The 15,344-nt window shown below is 33.5% G+C and overlaps 1 protein-coding gene across 3 annotated transcripts in view; it reads right to left on the bottom strand.

The window, feature by feature from the left end:
- Positions 1–5,947: 5,947 nt before the first annotated feature.
- LOC102594424 (sodium/hydrogen exchanger 8-like) overlaps positions 5,948–15,344 on the bottom strand; it is a 16,864-nt gene continuing 7,467 nt past the window's right edge. For 2 of the 3 annotated variants that reach the window (XM_006364367.2, XM_015303936.1), the window contains 13 exons: positions 15,234–15,278; positions 14,842–14,897; positions 13,269–13,453; positions 12,593–12,640; positions 12,316–12,423; positions 11,294–11,516; positions 10,241–10,540; positions 9,832–9,929; positions 9,267–9,398; positions 8,944–9,162; positions 8,627–8,833; positions 8,079–8,346; positions 7,218–7,658 (listed from right to left, as the gene is read on the bottom strand). In XM_006364367.2, the coding sequence (XP_006364429.1) occupies positions 7,573–7,658; positions 8,079–8,346; positions 8,627–8,833; positions 8,944–9,162; positions 9,267–9,398; positions 9,832–9,929; positions 10,241–10,540; positions 11,294–11,516; positions 12,316–12,423; positions 12,593–12,640; positions 13,269–13,453; positions 14,842–14,897; positions 15,234–15,278 (1,975 nt within the window). In that variant the 3' untranslated portion in view covers positions 7,218–7,572. Of the gene's footprint in view, positions 6,366–7,217; positions 7,659–8,078; positions 8,347–8,626; positions 8,834–8,943; positions 9,163–9,266; positions 9,399–9,831; positions 9,930–10,240; positions 10,541–11,293; positions 11,517–12,315; positions 12,424–12,592; positions 12,641–13,268; positions 13,454–14,841; positions 14,898–15,233; positions 15,279–15,344 lie in introns of those variants that run through there. The other variant, XM_015303935.1, reaches the window with a different exon arrangement.

The raw sequence follows: 15,344 nt of genomic DNA, 5'->3' as shown, positions 1-15,344 counted from the left end.
GGTATGGGGCCTATTGCCTATATTTATACGTATGAGACATAGATGGCCACAAGTTGGCGAATATGATGCCGGTTTGCTACCGGAAAACACCACCATTGCTAGCATTTGGTTGGATATAAAATATATATATATATATATATATATATTATATATATGGACATAAGTAAAGGAACGACTATGGGACATATTTTTATATTGTCCCACACTTATTAAACACATCGTGTGGACAATTCTATAGTTACGTCCATATAATACATTTAAATGGTAGAGTTTTTTTAGAAAAAAATTATGTTGAACTTAATTTAAAAAATATAGATCAAAGAAAAGGACCAACACACATCTAGGTTGATAAACCGAGGGGTATTGTATATGACATTTTTGGCAAATCTCAAATCGAACAAGAGATAGTTCACATGATATGTACGTTTTAGGGCTCGATTATGACGTAGTCCAAGAAACAAATTCGTGAGATCTGTTGGATCAAAATGGACAATACACGTCATTGACTTGAACCATAATAAATCCGTTAGATTGTGCTCTAGATTCGCCACTATTAATGCAGTGTCAAATTGCGTTTAACATAGGAACATATGCCCAAAATTGTCTCCGGAAATGAAGGGAGCAAAAAACACTTTTGTTTCCGTTGAATGATGTTTTATTTAACATTGAAGATACAGCTGGATGACATTTTTTTAACCTTGAAAAGCAAATTAAGCTAAAAGAATAATCAGCAAAAAGTCGACCCATAAAAGTTCACCTTTCCCTAGCTGAATCCATATTCGAAATTTTATTAAAGGTATTTAAGAATATTCATACATATATATAAATGGTATTTAAATTATATATACAATAGCTATTCTTAACCATCTTTAGCTCCGCCTCTGCTGGCTAGGTCATGTTCCATCATACTTCCTCCTTTAGCTTTATCTAAATAGGGCGGGTTCTATGAGTTTAACCGAATAAATTATCTGTTGATCCAACATATGATTGAAATGGTTGCACATTTGCACTATCACTAGTGTCTTGTTTATGCAAATCCTTGAATTGGGATAAAGTTATGTATAGTTCAGGGCTCCAAAAATATTTTAATCTACTTGTAGCTAGCTACTATACATTATTGCACCAACTAGCTACACACTTTACCAATTAATATGACGGTTCACCCTCTTTCTACACGAGAAAAGTCAAAAGTATATTTTTTCTATGTCATTTCATCGACATATTTAGAAATTGAATTTTATGAAAAACTTTATAATAATTTCAACATTTACTATACATAATAATTTGATACACAACTAAGTCAGCGTTTGACCTCAAGTTCTCAAATATTCTTAACAAATAATATTTGGGCCAAGTTTTTGGTGAAATTACACCACTTGTCCCAAAAATATTTGACTATCAAAAAATATGATTTATACTCATAAGCTTTAAAAATTATTTAAAATACCATAAATTTATATTATCATTTTATAATGAATATGTTTCATTAACAAAAAACTTTATAATATAATTGATAACAATCAACAATAACAAATAACAATATAGGTAAGACAATACATTAATTGCATACTCAAATTTGTCACTGATTCAATTATAATTATAGCCCATTAAACACAAATTGTTCCTTTGTCTCAATTTTATCACTTAAATTAGAACTCAAACTTTTCCGGAGGAGGTAGTAACAAATATTAGTTGGAATTAATAAATTATGGATATTTTTTTTTATTAAATATTAAAGTTTGTGGTAGTTTTAATTTTTTTTTAAATTCCCAAATATTAGAACTTGGCTCAAATACAAGTTTTTTCTACTATTATACTTGACGAATATATTTGCCAAGTTATATGACCAAACACCCCTTCCCAAGTTTTCCCCAAGTATTCTTGGAGCCAAACGGGTCCTAAATATATACATGTGAGGTCTATGTAATTATTGAGTTCACATTAAATATAACCAACACAGTAGTATTCAGAATTTTGAGATAATGGATGCATAATTACAAAAATGTAATCTAGATATAAATTTGATCGGTTTGATATTTAAATTTTTATCACTGAAAACATTAAAATTAAAAAAATATAGGTCCAAAATTATTATTTTTTAGCTATTACAATCACTTAGAGAGACGTTACCCAATATTAGAAAGGAAAATAAAACAAGATAAATAAAAGATTCAAATTTCTAACCTCGCTTAGAGAGGTATACTCAATCATCATCGCACGACGGCACACATTTATGTTTAAATATTTTTTAAAAATATAATACTACTATATATGATTTCAGGAAGTAAGCATAGATTCACGTGAATCCGATGATCCCCTCTTGGATACACCTCTGAACACAGTATATCCGCCGCAGACTATCATTTTGTAAAAATATTCGTACAAACATTATCATGTCAATATGACTGAAATAGGCAAGTAATCTTGTGGTCCTAATTTGATTTTCTGAAGATTTATAAAGAAAAGTAGAATGAAAAAAGAAGAAGATACTGTAAGAATGTTAATAGCTACTTGCAATAAATAAAGTTAACTGATTTTTCTCAAGAACTGAATATCCATGAGTTTATTCCAGTTTTTAACAAGGCCTTGGAGATTATTTCTATGTGGAATATATCCTATTATGCATCATTTTAAATCTAATTAAGGTTATTATGTAACTAATGTTCATCAACTACTTTGGTTAAATAGATTTATAATTGAGCTTTGACTTACTAAGAAGTGGAGACCATGTTTAAATAACACATTATGCAATAGTAGTTGATAAATTAGTGAGAACATATATAACAAATGAATCAAGGCATATTACTTGCATATAAACTTTCATATCTTAGTTATGATTAAGTGATATATATTCACTTTAATTTGTGTGTTGACATGCTATATGACTGACACCAGGAAATGGCGGGCGATGACGACAGATTATAGAGAAGAACTGACATCTAGGCTAGTAAGTTTTTGGAAATGAGCGCAGATTATTAAAAATAATAATTCCACATTGGAGTGATAATGTAAAGTGAAGAGCTTTATAAAACATAATACAAGTTCACCGGTACGTCAGTATGGTAGCAATTTTTTTAGATGCATAGTTTAATTATAAGGGAAGCATCTTCTACTTATTTATATATAAGTTCTCTCATTGATTCATTGCCCCAAATCCTAATAGGATTCTTCCTTCAATTAATTAACATAATCTTACAATATATTTGTTTGGAAAATGCATCCAAATGGTGTTTCAATTTTGACTATATTTTTTATAACACTATAATATGAAATACTAATGGAAATGGTACAAATCAAGCAAGCTCAAATTGACGTAACATGAAACTAGACACTAATATTGGATGCTAGTGGACATGGACTTTGGAGAATCAATATGATTTATTGATATTTTAGTGATATTTTCACAAATATATCGAGTGATGTGTCAAAAATCTGAATGTTATTTAGTCTAATCTTAATAATAATTGTATTTAGTATAAGGAAAAGAATTAGTCATCAAAAAAGAAGAGAATTAAATTGGAGGGAATATGACAACAACGAGAATACTATTAATTGAAATAGGAATATGCATGAATATATTGTTTTGACTTGTCTGTATCCATTGTTTTGTTATTGGTGCACTTATATTTTTGTGAATGCCCTACCAAGTACCAACTAAAGTTCTTTCCAAATCAGAAAAGGCCCACAAGACCATGTTGTGTTTTCTGCTACGATATTACCTATGATACTCTTTCTTGAGGAGTATCAGAAATGACCTATTTACCTCACAAAATAGGGGTAAGATCTACTTACACCGCACTCTCTCCAAATCTCACTTGTGGGATCACATTAAGTATATTGTTATTGTTCTATTATTTATGACTAGGTAATTTACCCGCGCAAAATATTTTTTCTAAGCTTTTAAACAATATTTCTAATAATCGACTGTTACAAGATAAAAAAAATAAATTTAGTAGGTTTTAAGAACATTTCAATAGAAATTAAATGATTTGACATTATCACATTTCTCAAGAATTTTTAAATATATAATGAATGATTAAAAATATCATAATATATGTTTGATGATATAATTGTCTTGTTAAAACTAAGTGATGTTTTTATGTAGTGATTAAACATATTTTTTTTCTATTTTTTTGTACATGAAAAATATAGAACTGATAATTTTATGATTAGAAAAACTTCTTGTTAAAACAAATTATATAAAAGTTTTTTATAATCAATATTAGTTATAAATAAGTTAAGACCGTTTAAAATGTACACCACAACAACATAAATAATTTTTTTTAGAGACAATCTACTTGTTTGAGGTCAAACGTTCACCACATTTCGTTATTGTTACTTTGTTACTCTAACAAAATTTATAGAAGGAGACAAATAAATTTGAAACAACAGCAAAATAATATTGTTGACCCTTTTAGAAATTCATTCTTCATTAAACTGCTGCTCTGAAGGCCCTTCTAGATACTTCATCAATGCAATTTTACGACTTTTTCATAAATATATATGTATAGTTGTTGCATTATGAAAGTACAAGTAGATCAAAATGTTAGATTCTAGACTCATGTTAAAGAAATATTCTCGAACATTATAAGATTAAAAATGAGTCTAACCTAGATAACTCAAATGCTCAGCAATGACTTGGGACATAAAGGACAACAAATCAATGTTAATAGACATATCATTGGTAGCTTAAGATATTACTTTTATTTATAGCAGGTTTTGTTTCATATTCTTCAAATTAAGCTTGCTGAAAATAGTCATAACTCACACCAAAAATATTTAGTAGAGCTTAATGAGAAGGAAAAAAACAAAAAAAACATTAAAAGGACGAAAGCTCTGTCCAAGTGAGATCATATACATACCAAATGAAAAATAATCAATACAATTTTAAGGAGACAACAAAACAGCGAGAAAAAGCATACATTAAAGGGAGTAAACTATGAGATATCCAATGATGATAACAAATCATTCTAACCAGAAAAGTTCTCATGTTTTAAAATAACATACGTCAAAACATTGACTAACATTTCAATCCTTAAAGTACTCATAATATCCAGTGATAAAATTTAGTAAAAATAGATAACAACAACATAAAAAAAATATGGGCATGCAAAGTTATTAACTCTCAGAGGATTTTCTAAAGAACACAAAATCTCATCCTTGTATGTGAAGAAATGACGTTGTTAATGAATAAATTAGAGATTTGTAAGGTTTTTTTTATTGTACCTTCAACAATTTCAGTAGAGAAAACTTGTTTAAATACTCAATTAACGTTTTTTATTTAATATGTACTAACAAATACTTAAAACAATAATATTGCAGGAACATAAACAACAAAATTTAAAGCATGTACTCAAAAATAACAATTAATAATATAAGCATAAATTAATGATTGTAAAAACATACCAGGATTTGTAACAATACAATGAAACATAATGGAAAAAATCAAGCCCAGTGAATGCACAGTGTCCCTTTAAGGAAATTATTTCCCCTAGTACCCGAGATTTAAAGGAATAGATCCTCTCAGGAAAGAACGATTCTATTCACCAGTATATTGATACAAAAAAATAGTGTCAATGAGTCATTCAACAAGAGCAAAGTACACAATTATTTAACTATCCAGAAGAAGAAAAAGAAAATCAAAATTTTCGTTGTTTTAAAATGAGAGGAAGTCTATTTATAGAAAACAAAAGGTAGTGTGAACAATTTTTTTTTGTGTTTTATCGAAAAGGTCACAACCTTTCATAAAAGTTGTAACTTTTCATAAAAGTCACAACTTTTCATAAAAGACGCAAACTTTCATAAAAGTCACAATTCTTCATAAAAGTCGCAACTCTTCATTAAAGTCGCAACTTTTCATGAAAGCGAAAGCTAATTTTGAAAATAAAACAAATTAAGAGGGAATCTTGGTTTGTGATGACGCCACGTAGGCAGGTCTAGGATTCTCTTTATATATATATATATGATACTCATATGGTGGGGTAAGAATGAGTCGGCTTTGGTCAGAGAGCTTTACCTCCCAAATGGACCTTTTCAGCACAAATACGGAATAATCAAACCCCAAAACAAATATCAGACATCTAGTACAATTAAAGAAAATAAGGAGGGATAGGAATGCGACTTACACAAACCTTGTAGCATAGTCTTATTGAAATCTTAGTTGCGCGGACTCTTCACTTTTGATGCTGCACCCGTCTTGAAATCTTCAAAAATACACTACTTTTGGCGAATCCGACACGCACCCGTTGACATTTTTGAAAAGTCCAAGCAACATAGGTTGAAACTGCACACAGTTTATCAACCACTCACAAATCCACCGAGAACTTCGACTTAGCTTCCAGGTAATCCACCGGCCCTTTACCAACCTAGACGGAGAGCAGAAGATAACTTTTTTTCCCTTGAAAAATAACAAGTATAGTACTTCAAGTAAAATAATCGACCATCACAGCACTCTATGAATTTCCTTTAAAATAAACAGCTCCTAAAAGTTCTATGGAGAATACAATTAAGTAATCAAAGCATACATGAGATGGTCATACACTTCACCATGATATCTGAGCAGACAGATGTCCTGAGATCGAATCTCACAGTCACCCATATTAAAAAGAATTTCCACATGTTTGATTCATGAAAAAAAAATAATAAGGCCCACACGTGAGGAGGCGTGTTGAGAAAACAATTAAATAATAAAAGTACGTTCTCTCTAACAACTTAAGCTCTAGATGAGATGATCGCACACTTCAATAAGTTCAAACTAAATTGCTTTACTTTGTAGGAACTTGTCCTTAAAAATGAATGTTAACCATATATAGATGAATATTTGTAACGTTTAACAATCGTTGTAGAGCCAATAGTCGATTTACTGAAATGTGCACAAACAGAATCATGTATATATCCGAAGAAATCAAAAACATGTTTGTGCAATATGTGAACGGATGAGATCGTCCAATAGCACAGTCCCATGAAATTAAATTCCATAAGCAGTACACAAGTAGTAAAGATGGGTGTTGATCAGATGAGTATTCAATATCTATTATAACAAAAGAAACAATGGAATATACAATAGCAACCCTGTTAAGAATCCAGACAGAAATATATACATGTTGCTAATTTTCATGGTGAAAGAAAGTGCAGACATGCAAAAACTCCAAGAGTGAAGTTTCCACTTGCTGAAAAAGCTTAACATTTGGTCACACACAGAGAGTAGAACTCTGGAGGAAAACTCAAACATGCAATGGTTTTATACCTTGATTTTTAAGCAGTACAATGAAGGAGTATATACTAAAATTGCAACTGCAAACTCATTACATAAATTATCAAGCAGTGTAAATTGCACTGACATCAGAAATAGAATGGGCATACAATCTTAGCCCCGGCATAGAAAATAATGAAGCCAAGTAACTTTACAGCTTTTTCGTGATGGAAAAGTGAAGTCATAGAACGACAGCAAGTACACTCTTGAAAGATGAAAAAGCTACGACCAACTAATCCACGCAATTCAATGTTAGACATTGTGTTATCTCCTTGGCTTACCAATTTTTGCTTCTTTCTAAAGTTTTGCATGGCCAACTCTCATACTGCTGAAATGTCTATTCGAACTATCCTTGCTGGTTTCACAACTTTGTACTTTGAATAAGAACATGATCCAGAACTCTCAGCTACAAAAGCACCAAGCATCCAAGTTAGAAAACCATACTACAGGAATACTTCAAGGAAGACACCCTTGATAGTTACTTCCCTTAGGTTCTAAGTATTGCTTAAAGCAAGAAAGAAGTCAACTAATAGTAGGAGACAACCAGCGGTCGGGTAAGTTCTGCAACCATTTTCTTTCTTTCTTTTCTTTAACAAACATTTATTCATGAGCATCCAGTCAATGCAAAAACAACCTTACTGGAGTAGAACCTTATGACAGAAAAGTTTATAAACAGAATGAAGAAGCATGCAGGCTAATGAGCATTTGACGATGTGACCGTCTCAACAAAGAAGATGAAGAAAAATCACTTTTTCTGCTGAGTGTTATTGTTCAAACTAACAAGGAATTAAACTTTGATATTAACAGTTCAGATGAGGAGACCTACCCGTTCCATTGGCGCTGCTGTACGGGATGCTTTCACTCAAAATGGAACATGGTAATACTGCTGGGCACTCAATAAGTTGTTTGGTACTTTGATCTCTCAAGCAACCTCTTAACAGGAAGTTGATAGAATGATGAGAAGTTTCTATTACTTCTTGACTTGAGAAAGTATTCATGACTGATCTCTCATCAACAATACTTCTTACTTCTTGCATTGAGAATTTCTTAAACATATCGGGCGCCAAGAGCTTAGACACAACAATGGTGCACTCCTGCACATGGGATTGATCATTAAATTCCGAAAATATTGTACCTTGTTTATGAAGAACTTGTCAAACTAAATAGCGAAACTTTTCCTTTTTCATTAATTATATATATATACATGAAACCTTCGATTTATAAATAGAAAGTAAAATTCAGTTATCTGAAGCCACTCTAGACAGCAGCATTTTCTCATCTACATTCAACTACAACAGTACTTATTTGTGACGTTTCTGATAACATAAATGCTTGAGTTGCACTTAGAGTCGTGGAAAGATTGTCAAAGATCACCTTCCACAACAGTTCTTCTACGCCATTTCCACGGGCTAGTACTGAAATGATCAACTCCAGCTTAATTTCGACACAGAGAGCCACAGAATCTGTCACCATATCGCTCAAATATGGCTTTCCGGCAAGAGCCTCATATAGACCTAAAACACTTCCTTGATGATATGTTGAATCCACATGACAATGAATAGGAAAAGGGCTCCTTCTCGACTGGAGAAGAAAGAAGGAAAGTTTTTTCAATGACCAAACATAAATACAATCAATGCTAGCTATCTGGAAATATAGATTCTTGATAGATGCTTTATGCATCCTTTACTTACCCTAACTGATCCATTTCCTATCAGCCAAACACTTGTCAGCTTGGAACCCTTGGTGTAGAGTGTACAACCTGGTGTCTTCAATATACTGTTCACGGAGCATTCCAAATCACTTTGAATAGCAGGAGAAAGGTTTGCCAACAAAGGATGTATGCTTAGGACATCTCCTGGCTTTGGGATCCTTACTGAAGGAGGACTTCTCAAGAGCTTTTCAAGGTCATTCTAGTTTGGAGTTGAAAAACATTTATACACAATTAAAATAATTCAATAAGCATAACACAAAAACAATGCTATGCGCTGGAAATTGACGCATGAAATACAGTTACCTGAAGCAAATCATGTACATGCAGCACAACTTTCTCAGTTAAAATCCCATCTTTCTCCATATTACTGAGGCATTTATCCAGACACTTCAGCATTGAAAATGTAACTTGCCTTGATTCGGTTTGATGTATGATCTAGAATGGACAGAATTAAAAGGGTTAATTTAGATGAATGTGTCTGATTAGCTTGCATGGTTTTAATTTTTTTTATAAGAAAATTGCTCATAGGATGATTTTGCACATTGTCTTTAGATACTTTTTTTGACCCCTCCCCAGGAGTTCCACACTCCGCTCCCTCGGTGACTCAAAAGTCAAACCCACAACCTCAAGATTGGAGGTGGAGGGTGCTTAACATTTGAGCGACCCACTCTGGTCAGAAGGAAGGAAGCTCAGATGCGCAACTCATCATCCTCTAATTCGAACAACTGCAGAGCATGCATAATGTTATATTCCAGCAAGTAGACGTGAATTTAAGAAAACCATGTTGCAAACTCTTGACAATCAATTGGTCAATGAGCTATCTAAACAAGAGCTACAATGCATGATTACCACGAAAACATTCACAAACCTCAGGCATTGAATTCTTCACATTTTCTAGAAACTTCCTTGCATCTAGTTCTTCGACTTCACTTTCAGCAACAACTATTGCAGCATTTCCATTATCACCTTTAAAATGTAGAGAGATTGTTAGATGACTTCAGGAGCCAACTCCACAACTCCCAGATCCACGAAGACTTAAATTCACATTAGAGTTGTGCAACAAAGGAAGGCAAAGACACAAGGGGAAAAAAGGACCTCTTACGAACAGGAGGCACAACTCTCAAAGAGTAGGAGTTTGGCATTTGATGTTAAGAAAGAAAAAGTACACATACAAAACCATTGCTGTTAGAATCTGATTGCATATAAGAACTACTCCGCAATGTCTACCTACTGTATCAGCCACATTCTTTTTATCTGAAGATGGTACTCACTCTTACCAGTATAGTCAAGAAGAAGCTGTCTTGCGATTCTGTGAGCATGGATAAATGCAGAGCATATATGACAACTATCCTGTAATTTCTTTAGCACAAACCATTTTGTCAGTCTGGGAGGACAAACACTTGTGCTGAAGAATTTATAATATCCTGGAAACTTGAGGCGAGTAGAAATATAATTCCAGTCATGTAATCCCTGAGTCGCCAGATCGATTGCCTCATCTATTGACTCCATCAAAACACTGATACTGGATTCAGTTATCCTCCCCTCGTTGAATGTTGACCAGTAAGCCTCACGAGTAGCTGTAGCAAAACCAAATGCAAATAACTGAAGCCTCATGTAAAGGCATTAAGAATGGAAGACAAAAGGAGAAAAGAAGTGTCACCTTGAATAAAGTCCACAGGGTGAATATTTAAATGAAGAACAAAAAGAAATCAAGTGTACCGCCTTACATATCTATTAGGATTTTCGAGGTGGCAAAACTTCAAGATCGCATGTATGCGTTTAAGATTTATGGACAAGATGGAATTGCATGCTTACTCCTATTAGCAGAGGAAAATAGAGGCTCTAGTTTTTAATGAAATATTGAAACGTTACCAAGAAGGGATGCAGAGATACAGTAAAGAAGATAAATGTTCTAGAGGCAAATCTCTGCATGATGTAAGCTCACAGTATCCCCTACCAATCGGGTCCTGATGTAAAAAATGGTCAAAATAGTCAAGGTTCAGCTTATTAGAGAACTTCACACTGCTTTCTAACTCTTCAATTCCTTATATTCCTTGGATTTTGGAGGAGAAGAACACGCAGGTCTTTCATACAAACAGACTGAAAATATTTTAAGTTTAACTTACAAAATAAGGGCCCTAGTTCATGATCAATGTACAACATCAATAACCTATCAATCAAATAGATCAGAGAAGCAATATCTGATATGCAACACTTACAAAAGAAAGCAAGGGGGAAGCTGAAAGCCCAGATGAGAAATGCAGGTACCAGACACCAGAAAGGTTGTAAGAGCAAACTATAGAGCAACTAGTCTGGATGCAGTTGCTGACCTTTCAGAAAGCATACTCTCATAGTCTTCATATCATTTATTTCTAGATAGCCATGATTGGTGGTACAGGGAGGCCAAACTGTGTCTTCACAGACATCTTTTATGCATGTGGCATAACCTCCAACAGTTATCCAATCAAAAGGATTATTGCTTCCACTACAGATTCTGGAAAACTCTTCAGCTTTTCTCAATAGTTGATGCTTTGCATAATTGACCATGATTTTCTGAAACAAATTGTACTATAAGCAGGATGGCACTCGCAACAAAAGACAACATCTCAAATATGGATATACAAGCAGTGGCTGAGTACACCGGGTATGTTTCTTAGTAATTTGCCACATATTTGAATTTAACAAAGACCAGAATGAACTAGCTAATTCTCTGCAGATATAATTTTGACTGTTAATTCTCTACAGATATTTCTTTTCATATTTACATGAAAATATATTATCAGGAAATAGGACTAATATGAGTTCAAACTGATGATCCTTGTGCATTCAGAGGCTTACAAAGGCCATGAACAAAGTGAGGATCAGAGGATGCGATGGTTTGAAGACATGCAGGTAGCATAGTACTCACTTTTTTAAGTAAATGCAATCTTATAAAATAGAGAAAGACAACAATAAGGTGATGCTTTGGATTAGTACAAGCGGAGCGTAGGTTAGTTCACATCCAACTTCCTGCAGTGATGTTACCAAGTCTATCAAGTTATACATTCCAAAAAAAATTGGAGAATTCTGCACATAATTACTAAATACAGGAACTTATATTTCAAGTTATGTAAAAAATGCTCCTTTTCCCCGAACATCATTGATTCCTCTCAATCCATAACACCAAAAAGCTGATTGCTAAGATTTAATATACACAAAAGCACAGGTAGGGCCTTCAAGTTTTCAATGAAAAGGGTAATTACTGATATTGAACACTCAACGTGAAACTAAATAAAATGACATCTTGAATCACAATATCAAGGGCAGGTAAGTTCCTCAATACAAGAGAACTTCAATTACACCAGAACTTTACCTCACTTTCTGATAGAGCATCCATACCAAAGAGACTTAGAAGTAATTGTGTGGTAGATCCATTGATAATGAGTGTCAGTAACACACTTCCACCAGTGAGGAAAACAAACTGTACCATAAAGAAAAGAGTTTCAGTTGCATGTCAAAGAAAGTTGATAGCTTAAGCTTCAATAGATGCTTAAAAACTACAAGTAAATTATGGCAATGAATCAATGAGTTCCAAAAGCAGGGCAAATGAACTGTTGCTATATTGCAATCATTCGTCAATAAAAACATACCATAGCTCCAGTTTCTGAGCTGAGATACTTTGGATCACCACTAGCATCCTGGAAATTAAGAAAGAAAACCATGTGTAAATGTTATTAAGTAAAAGAAAATATATCATCCCTCTTCCAGCGCCTACGTTGTGGATATGCTTCATAAAGCTTGACAAATAAGTGAGAAAATGATCAGCTTCTTATGCTCTCAAACAATTAGGTTACTCGGTGATAAGTTCTATTGCTCTAACTCTAATTGATGTACGATATCAAATCAAAGGTATCTTCTCCATAAATACTGAGTTTAACCGCTTAGTCTGTCGCTTCAAATTAAATTGAAGCAGCAAGCCTCCATTTTATTTTATTTTTACTATTATTTTTATTTATTTATACTTTAGTTTTTGTTTTTGTTTTTGGGGGGAGGGGGGGGGTATACCTACCAATAAAAGCAATCCGAAAAGTGCATCAGTACTTAATGGAGCAGAATACTGTACTGGTATCTACACATTATACACCCTATTATCTTAGGAGTATATTTCATACCAGTACAAATCATACTAGACAATAAAGTAATGAAAGTAAAAATTATTCTCAACACAAAATGATAATATATCTTCGGTGCACATTTGAATCTAAGCCTCAAGTTAAATGATACAGGAAACCATATGGAATCAGAAGTGAGCAGAGAAGGGCTTACTTTAATAGATAGGGAGAGTGCCAAACCAACAGCTCCTCTCAAACCAGACCATATGATGATGATAGCTTCTTTCCAATTCAAACCATAACCGAAGTAGCAAAGGACAGGATAGAATGCAAAAACAACTATGGTTCGAGCTACTTGAAGAATGATATAGAGAAGAAAGACATAGCCCCACGATCTCCCTACATTATTACTGTGTAAATAAAAGAAATTTTCTTGATCTGGAAAATTTATTGTAGTGGAAAGAATCTAAGAAAAATGTTCAGAAAATCTCAATAAGAATGCATCTAAGGAGGGATCTCACAAACTAGACAGGTGCTCAACAACACCTAACCTGAGGTGTGATGCATATGAGCATCAATGGTAATTCTTTGGGTCTTTACCTGTTTCCCCCTTTCTTTGGTCTGTTAAATAATAAATAGTAAAAAAATTAGAAACCCAGGTGTATATACCCACTATTTTGTTCTTCATGTAAATAACACTACAACTAATATTATTGATATGCACAACCTAATAAAGATAGTTTTCCACCAAATCTATGGCTTCATATGGTATCATAGCCTAGTCTTTGTTGTTAGCTAAGATTTCGCCGGTGTTCATTGTTCGTTAATTGCAGGCTTTGCATTGGTTGCTGCCTTTATGTATTCTCTGGTTTCTTTCCATCTAGAGCTTTAGATTTATAAGGTTGAAACTGTGCTTAGTCTTTGGCCTTTGGTCGGCACTTCCGTTTGATACTGGAATGCTAGTTGGTGCCGCAGTCAGTCTGTTTGTTCTTCCAATACTTTTGGACTGCCAATCTGCTAATTTCGTTTGCTTTATCTTTCCCAAGGTCAGCTTTCTCTCAGACCATACTCTTGGTGCGGGTCAGTGGTTCTGGCAATTTGTTAGTTGGTTATTTCAATATAAAAATGTGAAATGTGATCAATATATGCATCTCCTGAAATGTCCAGTGACAAATACCTCAACTTGCTGTCTCCCTAGGATCTCATCACTCTAGTTTTTCTCAGGAAATCCTCCTGATTGAGTTCTAGATTTTTTACTCAGATGCATCTGGTCACATGTCCGACAACCAAAGGCTATGTCCCACTTTCATACTCCTTGTTTCTAACCTTCAATGATTTTGATTAATCAACTTATTACTCCTGTAACTGATAGGAATTACTCAACCTACTACTTCAACATCCTTGTCCGACGTTCTCTATTTTTCTAAATTCCCTTATTATTTAATAGCCATTAAAAATTAACCAAAGTACTTAATTGTTTTCCTTCTAATAATGTGATTATTCAACATTCAGAAATAGGAGAACGATCAGCTCAGGACATGAGTCTCACGACTTTTACCGTCCAAGTTCCAGCACTTCCTAGAGTACCAACTACTTGTGATTCTCAAGAAAATGATTTAAGAAATGACTGAGACTCTTCTAGTTACTCAATTGGGTGCCAAATCAGGATGCTTGCCAACTTATTGTGATGTGCAGCACGTACCACACACTTCAACTAATAGGAAAACAGTTGTTAACCATCTACAAAAAGTGAAGTGTTACATAATAAATACAGGGGGAAGAACTACCTGTATTGTTGTCGAGATATCCGATACTGAAGATGCTTTGAGCTATGATAACTCCGCTGTGAGAAGTGAGCATATGAGCAACATTATTGGTTCAATAACCAAAAAAAAAAGGATAATAACCAACCATGCACCAAGAGACCTTCAGGTACGCTTAGAACAGGAAGTGTTAATAACACTACTTACTAGATATTAATATAGGGAAAATGGGGAAATACAACTCCCTGAGAAAAGAGTAGCACAATAACAAATGCAATAAGATCTATTGCTTTAATTGGAGATAGCATACAACTACAGGAAATCTCCTTAAGTACCATAGAAAGGAACAAAATGAGTTTAAGACAAAAGAAAAGAAACAACATTAGTTTCTATAATGAACTGTTACTGAGTCTTACCTCAATATGAATATTAAAGTATTCGCAATGTAGGCAATCATTTCCCTGCAAAAGAATTAGTGGGAAAAGTTAAGTATAAAAAATAGTTCAACTCTAGCCCCCCCCCCCCCT

This window comes from Solanum tuberosum, unplaced genomic scaffold (genome assembly GCF_000226075.1).
Source record: "Solanum tuberosum cultivar DM 1-3 516 R44 unplaced genomic scaffold, SolTub_3.0 scf00480, whole genome shotgun sequence".
Lineage (NCBI taxonomy): Eukaryota > Viridiplantae > Streptophyta > Magnoliopsida > Solanales > Solanaceae > Solanum > Solanum tuberosum.
Note: the sequence above shows the minus strand (reverse complement) of the source record. Positions and strands in the feature narration are given on the sequence as shown.